Consider the following 26,095-nt stretch of genomic DNA (forward strand, 5'->3'; position numbering starts at 1 on the left):
TGAATTTCCCGAAACATTTTATTGCTATTTAAGGTAAATAACACGTCTATTGAAGACGAGTTATTCACGTAATTTAAAGACGTATTTTCAATGTGACATTCCAACCAAATTTTCACGTGAAATTCACGTAAGCAATTTACGTATATTGGTGACAAATGTACCCAAAATTCACGTAATTAACACGTCGGTCTGTTTGCTGAGACAGTTAGTGACAGTAATTAAATATTTGATAGTGATCATTGTTGATTAGCGTTCGAATAACCGGCCCTCAAGAGTGAACCCCAATCACTTAAATAAAATGTGGCTCTTCTGAGTTACAGGGTGTTTTATTTAAAAATTCATTGATGTCTTCTACTGCCTCCCTAAATATTTCTTCTGAGCATAATATGTAAAAAAGTAGAGGGGATAGTATACATCCTTGTCGTACTCCTCTTCTTATTGGAATCTCTTTGGATTTGTGTTGGTCTACTCTAATTATGGGTTTCTAATATCCGTATTTTGTAATGATTCTTCTTTCTTACGTGTTACATTGTTGTTTCAGGAAAATACCCAATCAGACAAGAAGCCAGCTGCAGCTCCTGGTGTCAACGAGGACATCATTAACGCCATAAAAGCGGGCCAGTTCACGTTGAGGAAAGCCAAAAAGGAGAAGGAGAAGCAAGAACAGAAGGAGCAGCCTAAAGCAGTGTCTGAACTACTTAATATTTTGGGTAGCTTAAGGAGAGCACCCAAAAAGAGGCAGAGTCAATTCTATGGGGATTTAACTGTGAATGCATGAGATATATTACCATTACTTTGTTTTATGTTAACCATTAGATTATATTGTAATTTAGTAACATATTGTATATGTATTACTATATTGTATTATTTTTGTTACAGTAAAGATAGTTTATATATTAAGAATGCGTTTCTATTTTGAATTACACAAAAATAACCAGCATTTCTACGTACGATTGACTTGAAGAAATCATTTGACAGCGTAAGACTCAAAGATGTAATCCATCTTATGTGTAATAAAGAAGTTCCCCTAGATATCATAAAAACTATTGAAAACATCTACCAAAACAACAAAATCAAAGTCAGAATGGATGGGCAACTTACAGAACCTATAGACCTAGACAGTGGGCTTATTTACATAAACATATTAAGGGCAGACAAGGCATACTTACTGGACAAACAAGCGTAACGCAGAAGCAGTCGACAGGTGGGATATATACCTATCTCTTTTAACCAAGCGATCCCGCACATGTGACAGACAAAAATGGCTGGACCACTCAATCCTTAATATTGGCGTTACACCTCAATGCACATAGTGGCCCATACCTTGCCTAATTTATTAATTATTATATCTATTCTTATTTAGCCCTATGCTCTTAAATTTAATTATGAATAAAATCATTAAAATTATCCACAAAGGAAGATGATACATAATGGTAAACAAAGAAGTAAAAATACTCTCTTACGCAGAGGACGCAATATTGATAGCGTAAGATGAAGATAGTCTACAAATATTAGTCCACAGATTTAACATAAAAGCAAAAGTATTCAATATCGACGGCCTAATTAACAAACCACGTAACTCACATTATCCTGTTTTTACAGGAGCAACAAAAAACTAAATAAACTTGAAAAAGTAGGACTTACTGACTTTATATTTTTAAAAACACCAATATAAATATAATTCTAATATCAGTAGGATCTTTTCTTTGTATAAATATACCTAATAAAATTCTTTATTGGAGTTAGGAGTTTTTCCAGATCTAGTTACGGACTTACGTTGTATTACTTTAAGAGTACGTTGGTAAGTAACAATACCCGTAACTCCGCTGAATAGGAAACTAACCAAACATTTTGATTTGTAAGCAAACCAAATACCTACCTCCAAATGCCCTTGGAATTTATCGATTTGCTAATATATTTGAGCTTAAACAGGCGAGAATAAGCTGAGGTTAGAACATTAAAGTAACTTACCATCAAATTTGAGAGTCACTGGATGAACTGGAAACATACATTTACACAGGCAGAATGAATCAGCCAAGCACCACACAACGCACATGCTACACTATGGAACAGGCTGCCACAGCCAGGACACAGTTGTTTTGCTGATACGATAAACCTATATACTGTGGCCAGGAGTTACCAGGTTTGCATTAACAAATTTCCCACCAAAAAGATACGTGTTTTGTTTTTATGATTTCTAGAATTAGTTAAATTTTTTTGGAGTTTATTGTTCAGGCAGCAATGTAGAGCTACTATAGATCATTGTAATAACATTAAAATCCAAAATTCGATTTTTTTGGAGTTACGTGGTTTGTTAATTAGGCCGTCGATATGACAATTTCATCTCAGAAAACTAAAACAATAGTAATCGGTAAAGGACCAATCCCCAGGCAACCAAGTGACGTCAACAACGTCGGGGAAACGTCAGTATTTGGTGGAATATATACACGTGGTTGAACATTACGTCATATCGACGTCTTTTGTAGATGATTTTAAATACGTAAGATTAATGACGTTAAAATACGTTTAAAAGACGTTTTTATTTCAGCCAGCCTAAGTCTGACGTCACGAAATTGGGAGGAGCTTGGAGCTTAAAAGTTACAAAACTAAGGTTATGTTTGTATCGTTGTCGTTTGTTTATCCTAGTCCTAGTATTTTGCCTATTTTGGATTCATTTGGATTTTGTTGGCTGTTTTGTGTGTATTTTTTAAAACTTTTGTTTGTTATTTGTAAATTTTATAAATTTACCACAATGCAAAGTGATTACCTATTTAAGGAAATTATTATTGGAAACTCCTCAGATGTTTTAGAAAGGTAGGCGAAACAATTTTTATTCACTATTCATTTTTCCCTGATATGTATCAATAATGACGAATTTTGCAAGCAATAACATTATTTCTTTTATTGTTTTAGAATTCATTGAAGCTGAAAATAATTGGAGATTTAGATCCATATACAATTCAGTCATCAGAATTGGATTTTACAGTGCATTCCATCAATTACTGTTATAATGCTATTATAGATAGATTGGTAGAGTCTCACAGTTACTACTTTAAGCAGCAGATGAAAGCATATAAAAGCCTTCAGGCACATAAAAGCCTTCACAACTGGATTTGTTTTGAAACATTTGATGTTTTGATGATTTTTATATTATTGTTGGAAAGGTAAGTCTTTATTTTATTTATTCACCATTAAAAATATATAGATAACAGTATTAGTGTCTTTCAGATAAATGGGTTTTAAATATTACATTTATTTACGTTTATATATCTGTATGAAACCAGACATATTGTCGTCCTAATTTGTAAACTGTGTAACTCAATATTTCTCTGAAAATGAGTTATTACTGCCATTTATTTGAAAAAATCCCTACTCGTTTAAAAAAGGATGCACATGCATATTTTTACCAGAAGTGTAAATAGTGACATCTTCGTATACACCGATCTCCCTTGCAGTAAATTTAGTACGAAAAATATGTAACTCCCCAGTTTGTCATACCACACGATTGACCTCACTGTTTAGAAAGTGATATTTTAAAGAAAGAGTTGGTGGTAAATAATATTAATACACTCATTAAACAATATAGGTACAAATGTTAGTACCTATCTATAAAATATTCCATTTCAGCATTCTATCTTTTAAAATGGGAGATACGTAGTATTCGCATTAGTCATATTTAGAGAAATAATTTTTTGTGCCTCTGTAAAATTTGGATAAATGGAGTTACAGTTTACAGATTAGGTCGACGACATGTAATTGCTATGATAGAAAAGAGAATAATAAACAGTCATCATTGTTTGTTCTAAAATTATATTATATGAATGTCTTATTTTAAAATATTCTCAATCATTGTAAAGAACGCAAATACTCTAATGAAAATAAATTTTTGTAGTTGAAGCATTCCCACAAAGATAAAATATTTTTTTTAGGTGAAGAATTCCCAAAAAGCTAATGCTAAACCACTAGATGCTTGGGTGATAGCCAGTTCCAATGGCATAGCAAATGCACATTGTATGTGTATTGCCGGTAATAGTGAAGTTTGCAGCCATATTGCAGCAATCTTATTTGCAGCTGAGTATGCCCACAGCAAGACAGAAGAAGAAGAACCCAATGCATGTACATATGTTACAGCCATGGACGTATAAATAAAGATATTTATATACGTCTTTATTTATACGTCCATGGTTACAGCTATGTACATTCTCTGGTGAAAAACTAATGAGTTTTCAAGCTGTTCAGTCAGAGTGCTTGTTGCGCTCTCTAAACGAACTGCAATATAAGACGGCTTTGTCTTCATGTTGCAGCGATATGAAAATTGTTAGTCATTTTTAATTATAATGTACTTCTTCATCATGAGTATTTATGTATAGGGCTTTTCATTCACAGTCATTTGTTTCGAGCTTCTGTCATGTGTCACATAATATTAATATTATATCTACATCATACGTTATTGGTATATACCAATGATACACACCAAAGACATATCGCGTAGATATATTAATATTATGTGACACATGACAGATGCTCGAAACAAATGACAGTCGATAAAAAGCCCTATTAGTCTTTTAAGTGTGTATTATCAGATATCACATGTAAATTGTTTTTATCATTTTAATTTGGTCATTACAGTCCCTTAATCAAAAAATATATTTTTCAGGTGTCTGTGGATCTTTTTGTATGCAAAAATTTGTAATAATTATTTGAAATCATTTTGAGGATTATAAGAGTATGGAAATATAAATGTGAGAACACAGACTATTATAGTTTTGTCCTATTTTTTATCATTCAATCGCCTTCTTTAAAATTTATAAATATAAAGCAGATAGTTTTCATTGAAATTCAATATATTGGGTCTTATTTGTATGTATTTATTTTTGACTAAAGGTACGACTCCGATAACGACTGCAGACAGCACCTGCAAACATCAGTTGCAGTTCTCGGCGTTATGGACGTTACTACTTTGCACTATTTATCTGTACGAGACTGATTCCGACATCTGACTGCAACTGCTATCCGGCAGAACGTCAGTTGCTAATAATTATGCAAATTATTAGTGCAAAATAATGACGTCTGTCATGGTGACAACTGTAACTGCCATCTGCAGTCGTTGTCAGAATCGTACCTTTAAAATGTGTGGTATAATTATAATAATTATATATATTATATATATTATATAACTTAAATGGTTTAAACTTAAGTTTGTTATTACATTGTGACTTAAATGTTTAATTTGTTAATAAATGATTTATTAGTTTATGTGTTGTTTCACTTTTGACACAGTACATATTTATAATATAAAAAGTGAAAATTCTATGTATGTTATATATGTTGCATTGAGGATATTGTAATTCTATGCATTTTAACAAGCCTTCCATTTGGTTTTACTTAAATGGAAAAATTGCAATACTAACAATGCCCATACGAATAATTGAATGGGCCTGTCGAATAACGTAAACGCCACATGGTTTGTTTTTGAGAAGTCAAAGAAAAAGTTTTAATATTGTGATGATGGTGAGTTTATATATTTTAAGGGTTAGTAATACAGTTTTTAAATACAAAATAAAAACTGTATTACTCACCTTTAAAATGTATAAACTCACCATTATCACAATATAAAACTTTTTCTTTGACTTCTCAAAAACAAACCATGTGGTGGACCCATTCAATTATTGTGTATTTCTAAAACCATAAAATGAAAATTAAATCTAAAAAACGACGCAAAATCGACGTAAAAACTACGTTTTTGATATCACGTATTTAAAACGTGATAAAAATGACGTGACTTATGGTGGGACATATTCACGTGATCTTCGACGTCGAAAAAACGTGATAAACTGACGTCGTTTGGTGATAATTATGACGTTTTTTCAACGTTTTATAAACGTTATTTGGTTGCCCATCTGCAGATGTAAAATAGAAGTTTATGACATCAGTATTGAACAAGTAATGGAGATAAAATACCTTGGAATTACACTATCACTATCCAGCTACGAAGACCTATTCACAGAAGTAAGAAATCAAGTACAAAGCAAATAGACTTGCAGACAGAATGCCTTAAGAACACATATGGCGAAACTGATGACATTAACACTACTGAGATGAAGTCGAGAATTTACAAAGCCAGTTTAAGAACAATAATGTCATATGCATCAGAAACAGAGGACCCGATAATACAGCCGCAACATAAAGATCACTATAGAAACGGCGGAAATGAGAGTACTGAGAAGAATTACAGGAAATACGTTGAGAGATCGAAAGATGAGTGAAGACATTAAGAAGACAATGTAAAGTACAGTGTATACGCGAATGAACACTAAATAGAAATAAATAATTTAATAACCACATAAGCAGAATGAGGCTGACCCGTGTGATTAAAATCAAGAGATAAATCACCAATCGGTAGAAAAAGTATCGGCCGAATAAACAAGCAGAATTGCTTATACAAATGAAGAAGAAGAAGGAGAAAAACGAACAAAATGGCACTTCTCTAGTGGTATTATTAAAACGTAATAAAACATAGAAATCATATTAAAGAGAAAACATTGCTTGAAGAAGGACTACAGCCAGAACAATGCCATTGACTATTTTAGCATTAATTATTGAAATAAATAGTTGCCAATAAATACCATGTTTAAATTAATAAGCTTTTGATACTCACCGAAATACACATTCTGTCTCTGAATTTTTTGTAGCACAACTAAATGCACTGCATGATCCAACCATTTTTATCGAGTTATTTATTATAAACCAGAAAACCAAAAATTAACCAATATACACGTCTTGTTAATTATAATTTAAAAATACACACGTTTAAGTAAAAATGTTTATTTTCGGTTGGGCCAGAAGATTATCTAACTTTTAAAAAACACTCTCGCAAAATTCCAAACATTTTATTATCATGTTCATTATCACGGGAAACAAGTGGAATTTCAAACAATTTTTTTGCCCGCATATTTGTTTCCCCTAGCGGCAAAACATCAAAACATGCGCAAAAACAAATGGCTTCGGAACATATTTCTAAATCTAGACAACCACCAATACAGTTACCAGTAATAATGTTTGCTTGAATCAGGTAATATCAAAAGAGAAATTTTTAGTAGGTCTTAATATTTAGAATATTAAGAATATTTACATACGATAATTAATCTACCATATTCAATATCATTTATTTGTTATAAATTATTTTCGATAATCAAATTTCCTAATTAATAAAGTTCACTAAATTACTCACAGATGGCTCTCTAAATTTGAAGATTGTTTTGACGTTTATTTTATTTCAGTTAGACATTGACATTTAATCTTGTACAGCTATCGAGAAAAATTAAAATTAAATAGTAAATTAAAACAATGGACCTATTAAATGATACAGTTTTACCGGAAGATTTAAAGGTATGAATCTGAATATTTTCTAGTGTTTAAAATATTTAACAGTTCATAAATTCATAGTATTTCTCCATGGATTGGATGGTGTGAAAGTATTTACATGAGTCATTCAATCATTCATTTATCTATAAAATGCGTTTTAAAAGTCAAATACGTGAATACGTTACATTTTTAACTTGCACATTAACAGCCTTATGACACAAGAGCATAAAATTACATTTTGAACAAATTACTGCTGATGAAATCCACCTTATTTATTTCTTTGTCTGATTGTTGAAATGGACCTTTCATACTAAATTTCTTTTGTTTCACATATATGGACATATTGTAGTATGCAGTATGCTTATAAGAAGCTCCATATTATGTTACTATCTTTTTCTTGACTGGCTTTACAACTCGGGGTGAGTGTTCACTGTATCCACTATAGCCTTCCATATTCTATGTTCTTGCCCTTCCATTCCCCATTGTTGTACCCCAATTCTAGATGACTCGCCTTTAAAATCATCCTTCCATCTTTTGTGGGACGGCCTATTGATCTTCTACTGTATGGTCTCTTAAAAAACACTGTCTTCGTCTGATCTTACTACATGACCTGCCCGTCTTATCTGGTTAGCTTTTATATATCTGGTGATGTTTTCAGTACCATACAGTCACCAATTCAGCCTTCTGCACTCTCCTGTCAATTCATCTCTTTGAGGGCCAAATATTCTGAGAAGCTTCCTTTGAAATACCAGCAGTTTATTTATTTCCCTCTTATGCAGATTCCATGTTTCACTTCCATATGTAACAACGGGGCAAATAATTGACATGTACAGCCTTAATTTAGATTGTCTTTCTAGCAGCTTAGCTGAATAATGATGATAGGGAATATAATGCTGTATATCCTTCAGCTATCCTTGCTGAGACATCTTTTTCTATGTAGTTGTTATCGATTACCTCCCTCAGATATTTAAACTCTTTTATTAGGTACTTCAAAGTCATGGTCATTAACAGTTTTGTTGTACCTAACTATTTTCATAGATTTTTGGTTAGAATCATGTATTTTGTCTTCTCTTCATTTATTCGAAGACCCAGACTACCTGTGTCCTCCTTGAGTTGTGAAAACACCTCTCTCATGTCTCTTGTAGACTGAGCGACTGCATGTGCATCTAGATCAGTAATGAGCAAAGTACGGCCAGTGGGCCAACTCCGGCCCGAGAATGTATTTAATCTGGCCCACCGAGGGTCCATAGGCATGGGTAGTATACATATAGGTTTAACACAAAAAGCATTTTTTCTATAATTCTGGCCCTCCTGTATAATTTCTTGAATTTTGTGGCCCCTCATTAAAAAAGTTTGCCCACCACTGATCTACATCATCAGCAAAGGCTAACTATAGTTTTGGTCCTTGATTCACAAATCTCCTCTCAACTCAGATGATATTTTACTTATGGCAATGTTCTGTTTCCTATCTTTATCTGTGCTTATGAGTCTATCACAGACATTTGAGTTAGCTCCACATATTATGTTACATATCGGTCTCGAGTTCATTAGTGCTATAACCCTGAAATCACAAACTTTTCAGGAGAGCAAAAACAAAATGTACTTACTTACTACTTACTTACTTACTAGCCAACGCCCAACCTTGGCATGTTAGCCATTTGGCGGCACGCTGACCAGTATAGACGAGCCGTTTCTCGTAGGCGATCTTCATCCTCCTCGGGTGGGTCTGTTATCAGGGCTGGGCATTCTGGGAGGTGAGCAGCATCCATCTGGGGCTGATTACATAGTGGACAGTTGTCATTTTCACGGACGCCGATGCGATGTAGATGGGAGGCCAGGTAGTCATGCCCCGTAGTTGTTCTGAACGCGGCTACACTGATGGGTATCGGCAAGTTGTGAGGGATTGGTGACTCTATTAGGTGGGCCCAAGATTTTCCAGCACCGGCTTGTATTTGCTGGTCTTTTATCTTCGCTTTGCAAAAACAAAATGTTATTTGAACTCTTCATTTTTTTCTCTGCAACTTATATATCTAAGTCAACCAAATTCTGTACTTGTGTTGATTATGTGTGTAGCTTTCTAATTCTAGTATTTATTTTTATTGACATTGCTTTACCCTGAAATTCACCCTTAAAATATGATAAGGCACTATCGCTAAGGCACCCATATTCAAAATTCGACGTCTAAGATATTTTACTTTGAGTCATTTTTCTTGGCTAAGAACTATATTATCACAGGCCAGGGCACTATTTAAAAATGAACTGTACTTATCACACATCCAATCTAGACCATAGAGTAATGCATACTTCCTTGTGGTGCTCTTGCTAATCCTGAGAGAGCCAAAACTGGAAATGGTAATACCGTCACAGATGTATTATGCAGATTCTAAGATAGATAAATTATATGCCATTATTCCACAATGAAGGCAATACCTTAAGGAACATGTTAGGCCAAAAAACAGATTTTTAATTGAAGCATTTATTTGAAAAACAACACATGTCCATTTTTCGCACATTCGACTTTATGTATTGTTCTCATAGAATAGTAGTTTCTCTCTACATCTGACACATTCAGTTGTGTAAAAATCTCAGATGTCAGGAGCAAACTACATAGAAAATTTGGATAGTTTTAGAAAAACAACAAATGTCCATGTGTTTTTTTTGTAAAACAACACTTGTTCCATCTTAGTCAATGGCCATTGCTAGGCGTGAATGATCTTATCCGTAAATTTATCAGTTGTGTGCGTTCTTTGGTAGTAACAGATGATATTTGTCCCTTTTTTGTATTAGAAATAGTTCAACGTTGCGGAAACTGTACAACACTACCTCTAAATTTTCGAATATATTTTGCTAAATTTGTACCCATTTTTGCTTAAAATATCAATAAAAATATGAAACCAGCTTATGCAATTATTTTGATATCTGCATTCCTTCCGATGAATGTCTTAATAAAAGTAAGACTTGAAATAAATTGAAGCAGTTTTTCTTGATTTGCCAAAATTTTGATTGTTGGATAAGTGTTGTTTTTCAAATAATCGCTTCAATTTTTTTAGGGGCACTATTAAAATTGGGGTGTGATATGATATATATTTATAATGTTATTTATCTAGAACTAATTTATATTGTTTTGTTTCAGAAATTCGAAAAAGTTTATCATCAACATTTATATAACAATGAAGTGACACCGACGGTTCAATTTGAGTACGCTTGGTGCTTAGTTAGAAGTAAATATTCTGCTGACATTCAAAAAGGTATCATGCTACTAGAAGAACTATATAAAAACAACCAAGATGGGAAGAGAGACTATCTTTATTTCTTATGTGTCGGCTATGCTAGGATGAAGGAGTATTCCAAAGCTTTAAAGTATATTAGATCGTTTTTGGCAGTCGAGCCAGGTAATAGTTATTTATGTACCAAGTCAGTAAAGTGACTCTTTATCGAACGAGTCTTGATATTACAAGAAGAGCGAGCGAGGCGAGTAACAGACGAGTTCGATAAAGAGTCTTTACTGACGTGGTGCATACAAAATTTTATCGCCAATATAATTTGATTGGAAATCAACTTGGAATTTGAATTCCGATGATTTGCACCTTAAAGTTGACTACGTAAGAATTTGGGCTCTGTAATAATTTAAAAATAATATAAAATTTATAAAATAAATTGAATAAAAACCTGTCGTTTATTTAACTTCTTTAAAATATCATTATAACACTACACAATTTTTTTAATTTGATTATCTTCATTATTTCATAAAATTAATTATCTTTAGTTTTAATAATCCCTGTATGAAAAACTGGAAAATGAAGTACTGAAAGCTTGGATAATGCCAAAATATAGATATTTTATCTACAATTTCAGTTTCTAAAATAATTTGATATTGGTTTTAACACTTACTTGCAATTTACAATTTAAGAACTTTTTTTAAAATTTAGACGTCACAATAATTTTATGACAGTGGTGACAGATAACTTTTGCAATATGGCCGCTTTCGATTTTTAATCGATAGTTATCAATATTGAATAATTACTAAATTAGCCCAGTAAATGAACGGGAAATACGCTGATACCGTGTAATTTGCAGGGGCAACTCCGAATTGCATGAAAATTTGGATTTAGGTTATACTTACCCTCCATTTCAAAGTTGAAATTGTTCCGTTGGTTGCTTTTACTTGGGGGATGACAGTCACCCCTTCTCGGGTGTGAAAAAACATACGTTCAAGATAAGACCTGAAATGGATAAATTGACTGATTTTAAGCAACTTTTGTTCTATATAGTTTTTATGTAAGTCAATAATTTTCGAGTTATTTGCGATTGAAAATGTTTATTTTTCGATAAAAAAACTACGTTTTCAGACGGTTTTTCGCAAATAATTCAAAAAGTAAATACATATTTGATCGAAAAAAATATTCCTAGCAAAAGTGTAGCTTATAAAAAACCGAAAAAAAATGGTGTATCAGTAAGTCTATCAATTGAGTAAAAACAAAGTTGTAGCTCATGGAAAACACGTTCTTATTCGTCTAATTCCAAATCTAATATTTCAAGGTGAAATCACCGAAAAACTAAGCACTTTTCGGGAAAAACCCATTCAAACTTTTCCAAAGTGTTTATAAAAAGCTTTATTTTAATTGTTTATACAAGTTTCTAGCATTACAAATAAGCGAGTTATGCTCAAAATTAAAGTTGGTCCTCTTTTTTTTTGGTAAAAAAATTATGAAAATCTCTCTGTGTTTAGCTCCCCAAATGAAATTAATCGCTACCACTTTACGAACAATTTACTTACTTATCTATTTTTTATATGATCTGTCGGTCTCACCGGTTTAAAGTGTTTATTTTTGCAAGGGTTATAGTTAAAAAAGCTTGAACGGGTCACTAATCACGAGTGTATGCAAATTTTGAATAGCCATATCTTAACCAATTTTTGTCTTACGGAAAAACAAAATGAAACAAGCATATTTATAATAGCAAAACCTACATTTTTTACTCGTTAAGATTTTTCTTATCACTAATACTTTTCAAGTTATTTTGAAAAAAGGAAATTTTTCAAAAATTTTTAGAATTTTTTTTTACTATGAAACCAATTTTTTTAAAAAAATAAGCACTTCAAACCAATAAAGCTTACAGGTCATATAAACAATCCAAATAGAGTTAAAATAAATGGTAAAGCGGTAACGATTAATTTTATTTAGGATACTAAATAGAGGCAGGTTTTTTTTCCAGTGTAACTCGTTTATTTTTGATGCTAGAAACTTTTGTAAAAACAAATATAAAGCTTTTTTTAGATACTTTAAAAATTTTAATAAGCTTTTCCTGAAAAGTGCTTGATTTTTCGGTGATTTCGCGTTGAATTATTCGATTTGGAATTAGACGAATAAGAACGAATTTTTCATGAGCTACAACTTTGCTTTTACTCAATTTATAGACTTTACTGATACACCATTTTTTTCAATTTTTTATAAGCTACACATATTTTTTTCGATAAAATATTCACTTTTTGAGGTATTTGCGAAAAACGGTCTGAAAACGTAATTTTTTTTGTCGAAAAATCAACATTTTCAATCCCGAATAACTCGAAAAGTATTGACTTACGTAAAAAACTTTATAGAACGAAAATTGCTTATAATCTGTCAATTTATCCATTTTCGGGCTTATTTTAAACAAGCGTTTTTCACCCCCCGAGAAGGGGTGACTGTTACACCCCAAGTGAAAGCAACCAACGGCACAATTTCAACTTTGAAGTGGAGGGTAAGTAGAACCTAAATCCAAATTTCCATGCAATTCGGAGTTGCCCCTGAAAATTACACTCCAAAACGGTCATTTATTGGGCTAAATCGGTAAAGTTTTACTTTATTTTATATGAATATATTTAACAAAATACTACAGAATTTCACTTTTTGACATAAATTTAATTGTTAATAACGCAAATTGTGTACAATATTTTTAATAATTAAAGTAAATAAATTTTAAGTTCACTCAAATTCTCGCCATTCGATTACTGTCTTCGACCTCTTACATTCAGTCTGGTTTAATTTGATTATACCCGGCAGGTAAAGTAAAATTCTTCTTTCAGTACAATAAAGTGTTACTTTACTGCCGCAAATGAGTATAATAATGAATGACTTAAGTGACGGTTGGCGATAAAATGTTTTTTTCTTATTTATCCTAATGCCTCGACAACTAATGGCGATTGGCATTAAAATGTAGTTCATTTGAGTGTTTTACCACCTTTTATGGGCTATTAGATATGTAAATGTGACTTTTCTTGTCTATTTTACTACTAGTGATTTTGCTATCAATTAATTGCCTTCTACTGTCACTGCACTCAACTTTTTTGTGACATCCTCCTATTTTATCGTATCTCCTTCCAATTTTTTTTTGACACCCTCCATTTTTTTTCTGATTCCCTCAATTTTTATGGCATTCTCCATTTTTCTAACTCTTATTTTTCTATATTTGTTTTATTTTATAACTCGAGAAGGACTGGATTGATGTGGCTACTTTTGATTTTGATATATTTGTAGAAGTCTAGGAAGATCTTTACAATATCTGCGATAAAGTTGAAAATTCAAGTTTGTGCGTTAATGCAATACATTTTAATGATTATAAATTTAATGGAACAATTCTAAATACCGTATTTAGATACAATAAATTACCAAAAGTGTGGATTTCGCGGAAAACGTAAAAAAGTAAGTAGACCCGAAGTTGGCTGCAGTTTTAGTGACGTAAATCTAAAGGAATATCATATAATTGTGTGTATACGACAATAACATTGTTGTCTTTAGCATTTTCTTTACAACTTCATCACATTTTATCACTTTTTAAACCTCCCTTGGACTTCTACAAATGTTTTAAAATCGAAAATAGTTAAATCAATTCAGTCATTCTGGAGCTGTTATAAAAAAGATATAAGAAAATAAAATGACGTTTAATAAACGTCATTCAATGTTTACATATCGAAACTGTACCGGACAGACTGTGAGACTTGTCACATTAGGATTTTATAAGATTAAGTAGATGACATGAGTGATAAAATTATGTATTTTTTGCAGGTAATATACAAGTAGCAGGCTTAGAAAAACTAATAAAAAAGAAAATGGAAAAAGAAGGCCTAGTAGGTATGGCGGTGGCAGGAGGAGTAGTGGTAGCAGTAGGAGCCATCGTCAGTGTAGGCATGGCTATAGCCAGTAAAGGAAAATCATAGTTCTTCCAGAACTTTTCTAATTTTTCGTTTTTTAGTGAGTGATCAGTACCAAATATCAACTTATAATAAAATTTTGTATCTTCTAAAAAGGGAATATTTATATTTATTGTATTTATCAACAAGAGCGAACTAGTAAATGTTGATATACACAATTTTGGCCCAAACATATTTCATCACAAGGTCCTTAAGGGACCACACAATATTTTGAACATTTACTAGTTTGCACATACAGTGCTCGTCAAAAGTCCTCTTACCCCTTCGTATCTTTTGAACGATTATCCGTATAATAGTAAAATTTCGAGAGAGGAAATAAACGGACATATGCTTCTCAACTACTCATAACAGGTGACATAATATTGACAGATGACGTTACACAGCCACTTTGACGATAATTTTAAACGGGATTTTGTGCCAAGTGATATCTCGTTTGAGAGGTATTGAAAATACCTATGCAATTATACTAATTTTGTTTGGGTTTAAGTTGATTTTAATGAATAAATGAAATAAATACTAAAATTTTAGTTTCGCATTTAATTAATAAAGATTCAAACGTTCGCCTATGGTTATTTGTCAAAAAAGTTAACGTTATTCAATGTTTATATGTCAACGTCAACTTTTTTGACAAATAACCATAGGTGAACGTTTGAATCTTTATTAATCAAATGCGAAACTATAATTTTAATATTTATTTAATTAATTCATCAAATCAACATAAACCCATACAAAACTACACTCACCGGCACAAAATTCCTCCACTAAAAATGTTTGATTAAGTTTGACAATTTATAACTTTATTATTTGTACTCCGATTTTCAATATTCTTAAATCAGTTTGTAGGTACATGTATTGATATCATTTGTTATTATTCCGGTAACAATTTTTTTTTGCTTAGATGGCATTATATGGGGGTGAATGGAAGCTAACTTTAAAAAATTCTGTGGAAAAAGTGAAGGGCTGATTTTGTTTCATACTCCTTTCGTATTATCTCGGAGGCATCACTAGGATTTTGTTTTTTAAATTATCCGAATATATCTTTTCTAGTAAAAGCTGCAAATAAAAACACTGATTTGAAGGTTTATTATATCATAAGGTTATAATAAGGATATATAAGGTTTAAATTATCAAACGCACTAAAATAAACAACACAAAACAAAATTAACAACAAAACAAAACAATTCAATAGCGGGTATGTCCACCTCTTGCAGCAACGACTGCTCGCAATCTGTTTGGCATCGAATAAAGATGTGTTATCCTTGCCTGGGGAATAGCCTGATATTCCTCTACCAGGGCCATAACTGTACCAAATTTTCTGGAGGCCTAGGAGGATGGCAAATAGCATTTTCAATTAATCCCGTAAATGCTCGATAGGATTGAGATCGGGCTGCATGCGGGCCATTCTAATCTTATCAATCCAACCTCTATTTAAGATATTTATGTTTATGAGTCAATCAGTATTTTTATTTACAAAAAATTGCGCAGCTGTTACAAGAAAAGAGATATTTGGATAATTCCAAAAATAAAATCTTAGTGATGCCTCTGGATTATACGAAGGGACTAAGAAACAAAATCAGCTCTTCAGTATTTCTACAGAATTTTTTAAAGTTGGAAGAAAATACAACTCTTCCATTCAGCCCCGTGCGATGCCATCTAAGCAAACATTTTTGGTTACCGGAATAATAGCAAATGATATCAATAGATGTACCTACAAACTGATGCAAGAATCTTGAAAATCGGAGTACAAATAATAAATTTATGTAATCAGAAATTGTTAGTGGCGGAATTTTTTGCCGGTGAGTGTAGTATGTAATATTGAATAGATATTTTCAATACCTTTCAAATGAGAGCCATAAGGTTCCATTTAAAATAATCGGCCACAGCAAATAATATTGACTGTAATACATCCAACTCCCACATAAATCTGGAAGCACGTTGCCACTAGCGCCATTGTCGGCTTGAGTTGAACTACGTTTTGACCACGTAAAATTTGAGGTAAACATTCAAATTTAATTTTATAAATTTTTGAATAACGAGCTAATTTTGCTAAATTAAATAAAAATAAAAATAGTTCAAACACTTATACAAAAACAATAATAAAGCAATTTTATAAATGTAAGGTTAGATTTCTCTGGTTATCCTACTCATACTGCTAGATGGCGCTATTTTTTGCTTCCTCAAAATTAATGGGATATGTCAAGAGTTGTATGTGTTACAGTCTATAGTATTTGGCCCTTGGCCAAAGTGACTCTGTAACGTCATCTGTCAGTATTACGTCAATTGTTATGACGCCTATGGCCGTTTATTTCATCCCTCAAAATTTCAGTATTAATAAGTATAACGGTTCAAAAGATACGAGGGGGAGGGGACTTTTGGCTAGCATTGAATGTTATAGATATTAAAAAAGCATTTAATGCATCTATCTGTACTGAATTTATTTTGTGATTTAGAAATACATGTTTTTTTTATATTAATAATTGATATAAATTTTGATCAGTTATTATGACCATTGTTTTGTTGCTATCATTGTATATATGTGTTAAGTTTTACATAGGTTAGGTATTTATAAATGAAATGAATGTCTGAGTAATAAAGGAAGCTATTTTAGAAAATTGGTTCTATTGATTAATGTTGATTCAACTGTACTTGTGTACTAGTATGAAAGAACCTGGGGAAAAGAGATCGCAACAGAACCTTTTCCAAGAAAATTAGACAAATCTACAAAAAATATGATCATAGATTATGTAAAAGAAACTGTTATCTATTTGTAGTACCTATGGCGGGAAAGGCAAAAATAAGAATGTGAAGAACTTTTTCACACCATGACACGAAGTATCCTGACTTATGGGTATAAAAATTGATTAAAAATAAGAAAAGCAAACAACAAAAAAAAATGGCAATAACTCCAGGCAAAATGGCAAAAGATATAATAGACTACTTAGAACAGAAGAGATTAACCTGGTACGGACATGTTAGAAGAGCAGACAAAAACATTGGATAAAGAATAACAAGAGTGGAGCACAATAGGAAGAAAGAAGGCAGGCAGACTACAAAGATCTTTCAGAGATAAAGTGAACGAAGTAACGGAAAGAAGAAATGTACAGGAAAAGGACTAGTAAAACAGAAAGAACTGGAGAGAAAGTTGAGTGAAGGAATACATTTACAAGTGTGGAAACCCTTAGTATATAATTACTTTTTGAATTATTTATATTAAAAAAAGATGGAAACATAGTTCTTGGTGTGAGTTTTTATTGAATCTCACCCCAACAGTGGCGAAAAGGGTTTAATTATTACCTTTTGCATAATTGGACATAGGTAAATATTTTAGGACCACACGCATATGTCCCAAAGCAGAGAGTTCTTCGATATTAACAAACTAGTGAACTTTTAGGGCAACCGGTTCTAAGAGTTTTCTGGTCTGGTTTTATAGTTACTAATAAACACGATATGAAGGATTGTGCAAACGAGAAATAAAAGTGTTAAGCTAACAAAACATTTATTAATAACGAGTTTAACAAATATGCGGAATTAACGATAAATTGTCGTAATAGCGAAAGTGCCTAATTGTTTTAGAGAACCCGATTTAGCCTAACTATTGCGGAAAGCGTAACGTATTTTCACGGCGAAAAGAGGAACACACGCGAACAGAAGTGTTCACCGCTGACAACTAAAAGAGACTGCTCAAATTTTATTCAAAATCACTGCATTAATATCTTAATTTACACTTTTCTGTCTGAAAAAGGGTGACACACATGTTTTTCCTAGTTCGCAAGTCAGATGCCTCTTCTAATAGCAACCACATGTGCGTTATCCTTTGTGCCTACATAACACAAACTTTTGAGAGAACTTAAATATATTTTCAACCCACATACAGATTGTCACAAAAATCTACAAGAGAGATTTACATAAAGGCGAATTAATTTGACTTTCACAACACTTGAGATTACCCACTGGAAGAACAAAGCAAGGAACAGAATGGAGGAAAATCCTAGAACAAGCCAGGACCCAAAAAGGGTTGTCGAGCTACTAATGATGAATTTATTGCTCATTATATCATCACCATGACCACGCGAAAGTTAGGATATTTGATTATATCAAAAACAGTGCGAAAAAGTAAATCCCATGTAAAATACATTGTTACTTCACGCACACTTTAAACCCTTCACGCACTGCTATCTATGTATAATGACAGTTTTCACAAACTAAAAACTCATACATAAAATGATATAGGAGTACCTACATAGATAAAGGTTATTGCTTAGTGCTTGGTAAACCTCATGTAGTCCAGAAAACTTGGCATCAGTGGTACATTTATTAGTTAAAAAGCCGAACTGATTTTGTGATAAATGTTGTTTTAACGAGAAAGGACATAAGTGGGCCTTTTACAAATCTCTCAATAATTTTGGAGAGTACCTGTAGTAAGACAATAGGTCTATATTTGCAAGCATTAGATTTTTCACGATCCTCTTGAAGAGTAGTAATAATGGTTGTCTTTAGGCACTCTGGAAATTTACCTGTCTCAAAGAAATCATTAATTAGTGATATGAGGACTTCCAACAGATTTACTGGGAGATTCGAGAAAATTTTTTAAATTTGATTGGTGTTGTTGATAGCCAATATTTAAGATTGGCATGGAAACAGTTTATTTCCACCAGTAAAGTGCATCTGGTGCTACGGTCTGCGGTTATTTACATTTCGTTTCAGTCCTCTCATAAAAACTACATTGTTTATTTTTTTCTTTCTCGTGATTAAAATAAAACAAGCGGGGGCAGGTACTTTAAGATATTTTTATCTGTTACTCTGTTAATTGTGTTTGTGTTGATTGACGATTTATCAAATGCAAAGACACGTCGTTCCTGCATCCTGTTTACAATAAAATTCAAGGGTAATAATCGGCCTCTTCTTTTTTAACTATACTTTTGAACTTTTTTATTATGTTTATATTATATCCAGCACAGGTAGTATAAACAATTATAAAAATGTTATTAACCCAATTTTCAAACATTTTTTGCGATAAATATCGCTTTTTATATATTTTTTTGGGCCATGTGGTTGATATTTAGATTTTAATCGTCTTCGACTGAAGGTATCAAAGTGTGTAGACGCTAAAAAAGTAATATCATTTAATTGAATGTAAAACGTACACTTCTTCTTCGCAGTGCACATTATGTAATTGATTTAATGAATTTTCTATTGCGTTCTATTCAAAACACATTTTTGTTTAGTTATCTAAACATTTTTTGAAAGTCTAAAACATAAATAAGAATTGGTAATATGTTTATATGTCAATATTATACAAACCATCGAAAACATCTACTTTCATAATCGAATACAGGCAAAGATAAATGGAAAACTAACGCAGTTTATACCAGTACAAAGCGGTGTCAGACAAGGTGACTCGTTAAGCCCACTGCTCTTTAATATAATAATAGACGAAATAATAGAAGCAGTACGTAAAGGTCATGGTTACAGAATGGGGAACAAAGAAATCCAAATATTGTGTTATGCAGATGACGCCGCATTAATCGCCGAGACAGAAGACGATCTCCAAAGATTAACACACATCTTCCATACAACAGCCAATAAATACAACATGATAACATCAGCAGAAAAAACCAAATGTATGACAACATCTAAATACCCACTACGATGTAAAATCGAAATTGATGGGAAAATAATAAAGCAGGAAGCAAGGTTTAGATATCTGGGAATAGATATAAGATATATATAGATCTCCAGTTACGGAGATGTTGAAGACGAAGTACGACAATAAAGCTTAAAAGCAAGTAGAGCGGTGGGATCTCTTAATGACACAATCTGGAAGAACAAACACCTAACACAATACACAAAAGCAAGAATCTATAAAGCAGCAATTATTGACATACACGGCGGAGTTAAGACCTGACACATCTAAAACGAGGCGACTACTAGAAACAACAGAGATGAAAATACTCCGACGAATATCAGGGAAAAGTCTGTTGGATAGGGAGAGAAGCGAAAACATAAGAAGATCATGCGATGTAGAAGACATAAATGGATGGGTGACAAAACGGAAACAGGAGTGGAACGAACACATTAGTAGAATGGCAGAGGATAGGATAGTACGAATAGCACGAGATAAGTCACCAAATGGACGAAGAAGTATTGGCAGACCAAGAAAAATATGGTGCGATAACTTAAACTATTTAGGAGGCTAATATTGAAGAAGAAACATGCTTTAAAGTCTGCATACAAGATGGAAGAAGGAAGAAAAAGATGTTTATATGATGAAGCAACTACGATCCTTTCGAAATTTCTATGAAAGTTATTTATATCTACTACAGCTGACGGGGTCCTACAGCCTCTGCTGTATCTCGTATTTCGATCTCCACCTTTTTTCGGTCGGCCCGTTCCTCCTCATGTATGGCTCCATCTCTCATTTTCCTCTGATTCCTTCTCTCCATTCTAATGCTGGCCTTTCTTCTCCTTTTTCTATTCCATGGAACATAGTGTAAGGCCTGTTTTGGCAATCGTTCATCATTCATTCGCATTACATGCCGGTTCCATAAAAGCTGTTTGGATTCTACTCTATCTACGGTATTGTAAATCCTTCTTGTTCTTATTTCTTCATCTAGGATGTGATCAACTCTGGATATCCGATATGCTCTCCTTAGGTAGAACATTTCTACTACTTTCAGTTTTTTCTTCTCTTTTATTGTCATTTGCCCACATTCAGATCCGTTCGTCAAAATTGGTTCTACAACCGACTTGTAGACTGTCATTTTGGTTTGTAAACTCATCATCATTCTTTTTTTTGACTTATCCGTATGCGGGGTCGGCTTCCATAATTGCATTTCTCCACACAATTCTATTTTGGGTCATATCAATGTCAATCCCATTTACCAACATGTCCTGCCTTATCGTCTGCCCCCACGTCTTCTTTTTGGTCTTCCTCTCCTACTTCTTCCAGGAATCTGCACTTCAGCTATTCTTCGTATTGGGTGATTAACGTCTCGACGTTGAACATGACCAAACCATCTTAACCTATGCTCTCTCATTTTTGCATCAATTGGTGCCACACCTAGACTTCCCCTAATATACTCATTTCTAATTTTATCCTTCTTTGTCACTCCACTCATCCATCTGCCCAACATTCAGTTCCGTACATCATAGCCGGTCTTATGGCTGTTTTTTATAGAATTTTCCTTTCAGCTTCATTGGAATTTTTCTATCACACAACACACCACTCGCCTCTTTCCACTTCATCCATCCAGCCCTAATTCTACTGCATGCATCTCCATCTATTTCTCCATTACTCTGTAATACCGATTCTAGGTACTTAAAACTATTACTTTTCACAATCATTTCACCATCCAAAGATATCATTTTATTGGTAGTAACTCTATCTTTAAATGAACATTCCAAATACTCCGTTTTTTTTCCTACTAAGTTTTAAACCTTTTTCCTCCAGAGCTTGTCTACGCTGTTCCAATTTTTGTTCTAAATTTTTTTCACTATTTCCTATTAACACTACATCATCAGCATACATTAGGCACCATAGAATGCTAACCTGTAGTTTCGCTGTTATCTGGTCCAAAACTAATGAGAATAAATAAGGACTAAGCAGCGAGCCTTGGTGCAATCCTACTTTCACATGAAATTTATCAGTCTCTCCCACACCTGTCCTAACACTAGTCGTTACTTCCTCATACATATCTCTCACAATCTTTACATATTCGCCAGGGACTCATTTCTTATTGAGTGCTCACCACAGAATCTCTCGAGGAACTCTATCATATGCTTTCTCAAGATCAGTGAATACCATATGAGCGTTGGTCTCTTTATTCCTGTATTTTTCCATCATTTGCCTTACAATGAAAATTGCATCTGTTGTTGATCTGCCCTTCAAAAAGCCATATTGATTATATTTTCGGATATTTCGGTTTCTTCACGTATCCGTCTATCAATTACTCTCTCCCATATTTTTCATGGAGTGGCTTAGTCCTGTAGTTTGTACATTTTTGTATGTCTCCCTTGTTTTTGTAGACAGGTATTTTGGTTTGTAAACTGTGAAAGTTATTTAGGCAACTAATTCTAGCCAGAATTATTTCTATTTTAAAATTTCGTCCTTGATCAGAAAGTAACTCTAAAGGAACCCCGTATCTTGATACGACATGGTGTTATGAATGCTTCTGCTACTATAGTCGCTTCGTGATTAGGAAGGGGTGCAATTCCAGAGGCTATTTTGAAAAATAATTCATTGCGACATTGCGTTCAAAAGACTCTCCGAAATTCATGCTACTACGACTTCTTGTTCTAGGACCTTTTCTTCTTCTTCTTAGCCTTCTATCGTGTACGTTTGAACATAGGCCTCTCCCAACTCCTTCCATCGGCCTCTATCCTGAGCAACATATTTCCAAGTTGTTCTGACTACTCTTTTAATATCATCAACCCACCTCATCTGTGGTCTTCTTCTCGGTCGTTTACTTTGGTAAGGTCTCCAATGTTGTATTGTTGCATTTCAACGTTGGTCTTTGTGTCTAGCAGTGTGGCCTGCGAAGCTCCATTTAAGTTTGGCAACTTTTGGTGCTATATCCTCGACTTTTGTTTTTGATCTTACCCAGCCGTTCCTCATTTTATCTGACAGTCATATACCTAACCTTGCTCTTTCCATTGCTCGTTTTTTTTTGTGGCTAGTTTAGTCATATTTGCCTTGGTTAGGGTCCATGTTTGACATCCATATGTCATGATAGAAAGGATGCACTGGTTGAACACTTTGTTCCTCAAGTATTGGGGTATTTGGCGGTTCTTAAGTGTCCAACTAAGCTTTCCAAATCCTGCCCATGTTAGTCTTGCTCTCCTAGTAATTTCCTCACTTTGGTTCTCTTTGTCAAGTTTCAGGATTTGGCCTAGGTAGATATAGTCCTGGTTTTTGCCTAGGACCTTTTCTACCGTTACGTAAATCACATTTCTTACACCAATCTTCTAAATTTTGTTAAATCTGTCTAGAACTCTGGTAAGTATTCTATTGACTCCAAAATATCCTCAAAAAATGTTGCTATAAAGTTCTTGAAACACACTTTTACAGTGTGATTTTAACTGTACGAATTGTTGAACCATCGGAACTTTTCCACTTCACATGTAATCGACCTTTGGAACAATATAGAGATTCCCATTGAGCTCAGTATGCCTTTATAGTTCCACTATATTTGGTTTTTACTGACAAATAGGTCTTACTCCATTTTAAAACTATTCTCGTATGACTTCTAAGTTATTATATTTCTTTTGACTCTTTTAAGGTTTTCCATGGAAGTCTGACCATTATCCTGTTCCTATTTAGGTGTAGTCCATCTGGAGACTTGCTTCTTCGATTACATTTTCTATTTCTTTATGCTGGCACTGACTTTGAACGTTTGAACGTGTAATTGGTTCAAAACATTTTGGAATTCTTGTAATTCTTCATTGAACACATTCTTCTCCTTTACTAATTTCTCGCATTTGTATTTCCGGTCGGATTGTGTAGTTTGTGTATTATTTCGAGTTACCTTACACTCCTCTTACAAAATTGACACCTGTTTTCTTAACTTTTCTATTTCATTTTTATAGTTGCTTCTTCAAATGAGCAACTTCAGATTCCAGAATATATTTTTCCTTTCTGTTGGCAGTTATGGGAAATAGATTTCTTAGAGACCTATTATTTCTACTAGGATTTTGTGATAAGCTTCTGGTTGTTGATCTAGCCGACTTTCTATCTCATTTTTTGGATTTTCTTTCTTTGCCCGGGATCGGCTTCTGCAATTTTTTTACAAATTTCCTATTCTTCCGCAATTAAAACATCTTCTGATGACCCCCAACGCGATAAAAGACCCCCTGAGCTGGTAATACGTCTGGTGGCTGAGCTATAGCGCCCTTAGTCCCGGATTAATTGGATGTATAATAAAATACCTTCATTCTCACTATACTTATATTTGAACTTCAACAGTTCGATTTAAACATAACAACGGTGTATGTGTGAATAATAACAATGTCACTACTTGAAGCGTTTTACATGTCTGCTCTAATGGGATCAAGGATACGATTAACTATATAGATACTTTGGGTCGAAATGGGGCTAGTAGAAGGAACAGACACATAAAGCTTCATGCATACGGCAGCTCATTTTTTGTGCGTTGGCAGGTCGTGGAATCGTTAGGGGGGGGGGTAAGAGGGTTTAAAGAAGACTAACTAGATAACCAAATAAGCAAAGGATACTTACACAGACCTGAGGACCTTCCTACTATTTAAAGAAATTTGGAGGCCGTTTGAAAAATACTCAAATTCACATATCGAGTACTTACTGGACATATTCCATACTTTTGGGAACCAAATTGGGGGACATTCATCTTAGATTCCTCGTTGGGTCAAACTGGGCTATTATTGACCATGCTATGGCTTCTAAGCCATTTCTTTTTCTTTACTCTAAAACTTATTTCACTTGTATTAGACATCTGGTTAATAATTTTTTTAAAAAGAGGTTACAGAAATAAAAATAGGTATATTTTACAATGTTTATTCAAACCTTTAGACCTTATTATTTTTACTTTGAGAATAAACATATTCTCAAACAAGAAATGAATAAATAAAACAAATATATGATTTTACAATTCTTAACCTTATTTTTAGCAGTGTATCTCTAAAAAAAATTTGACTTATGGCTGTCAAAAGTCACTGCCATTTTATTTACTTTACATAAAACTTTCCATTAGTTACATACCATGTTGAAAGCAAACTATTTAAATATTTAAAACCTTTACCAAATTTATATCCACTTGGAATTTAATCAAAATAAACATTATTTCATACCTTTATTTTTAAAAACAAAATCCATCGTCACATGTCACACTTGGAACTTAACCAAAATTTTCCATCCAAAAAGGGGAGACATTCAAATTTCAAACCAAACAGGAAACAGGATAAGTTGATACCAAATAAAATATCAATCTGGGCACTTCAATACAGGAATTCTTACAGGAACAGGAACAAATCCATAACATCATCATAAAAATAGCAACAGCTACACAAAAGACAGGAACCACGCACTTTTCTACCGGCAAACCAAACTGCATCACATGAATTTATCCAACGTAATGCTGTGAAACTTTGCAATAATATTGCTTAATGTTTACTGGACAAAATGCAAGTCCTTTTCTTCATTTATCATAACGAAAAAAGCCATTTTAAACCGGTAAAGTGCGTTTCTTTGTGAGTTCTAGCGAAAAGGTCTTCACCTTTCAAACATGCTTTTAGTTTTTAGAACTCTTGCATCGTCACGTCTCTCTCGCGTCAAACCGATCATTCTTTCGGCTGAAAACATTACCAATCGGCGGAGAGAAACTACAGGATATTTAAAATCTAATCCAATAATATCATAGTATTTTTCGCGCTTAAAAGAAAGGGAAAAATACCAACACTTTTCAAGGATTCATTCTAACGTTTTTCAATGTTGCGAAATACTGAAATATTTCCAACAGGAGCGGTTTAGGAAATTTTAATGATATATAAACTCGCACAATAAATTAGAAA

At 33.2% G+C, this 26,095-nt stretch overlaps 2 protein-coding genes and 1 long non-coding RNA gene across 3 annotated transcripts in view; all 3 read left to right on the plus strand.

Annotated features, from left to right (window-relative positions):
• Positions 1–903, plus strand: part of LOC114325447 (shootin-1) — a 105,750-nt gene extending 104,847 nt beyond the window's left edge. The window contains exon 7 of the mRNA XM_028273524.2: positions 542–903. Coding sequence (XP_028129325.1) covers positions 542–778 — 237 coding nt within the window. The 3' untranslated portion in view covers positions 779–903. The remainder of the gene's footprint in view (positions 1–541) is intronic.
• A 1,561-nt stretch (positions 904–2,464) lies between these two features.
• Positions 2,465–5,256, plus strand: LOC126883396 (uncharacterized). The gene is made up of 3 exons (XR_007697635.1): positions 2,465–2,814; positions 2,914–3,164; positions 3,930–5,256. It is a non-coding gene; the product is annotated as an uncharacterized LOC126883396 (long non-coding RNA).
• Positions 5,257–7,251: 1,995 nt separating this feature from the next.
• Positions 7,252–17,166, plus strand: LOC114325439 (mitochondrial fission 1 protein). The gene is made up of 3 exons (XM_028273513.2): positions 7,252–7,389; positions 10,499–10,757; positions 14,409–17,166. Exons 1-3 carry the CDS (start codon positions 7,348–7,350, stop codon positions 14,558–14,560), a joined length of 453 nt encoding a protein of 150 aa, XP_028129314.1. The 5' UTR covers positions 7,252–7,347; the 3' UTR covers positions 14,561–17,166.
• Positions 17,167–26,095: the final 8,929 nt, after the last annotated feature.

The sequence above is a fragment of the Diabrotica virgifera genome, chromosome 4, assembly GCF_917563875.1.
Source record: "Diabrotica virgifera virgifera chromosome 4, PGI_DIABVI_V3a".
Classification (NCBI taxonomy): Eukaryota; Metazoa; Arthropoda; class Insecta; order Coleoptera; family Chrysomelidae; genus Diabrotica; species Diabrotica virgifera.

Coding starts and splice junctions, on each gene's coding strand:
- LOC114325439 (XM_028273513.2), top strand. CDS start 7,348: ATGGACCTATTAAATGATACAGTTTTACCGGAAGATTTAAAG. Junction 7,390..10,498: donor TTTTACCGGAAGATTTAAAG/GTATGAATCTGA, acceptor GTTTTGTTTCAG/AAATTCGAAAAAGTTTATCA. Junction 10,758..14,408: donor GTTTTTGGCAGTCGAGCCAG/GTAATAGTTATT, acceptor TATTTTTTGCAG/GTAATATACAAGTAGCAGGC.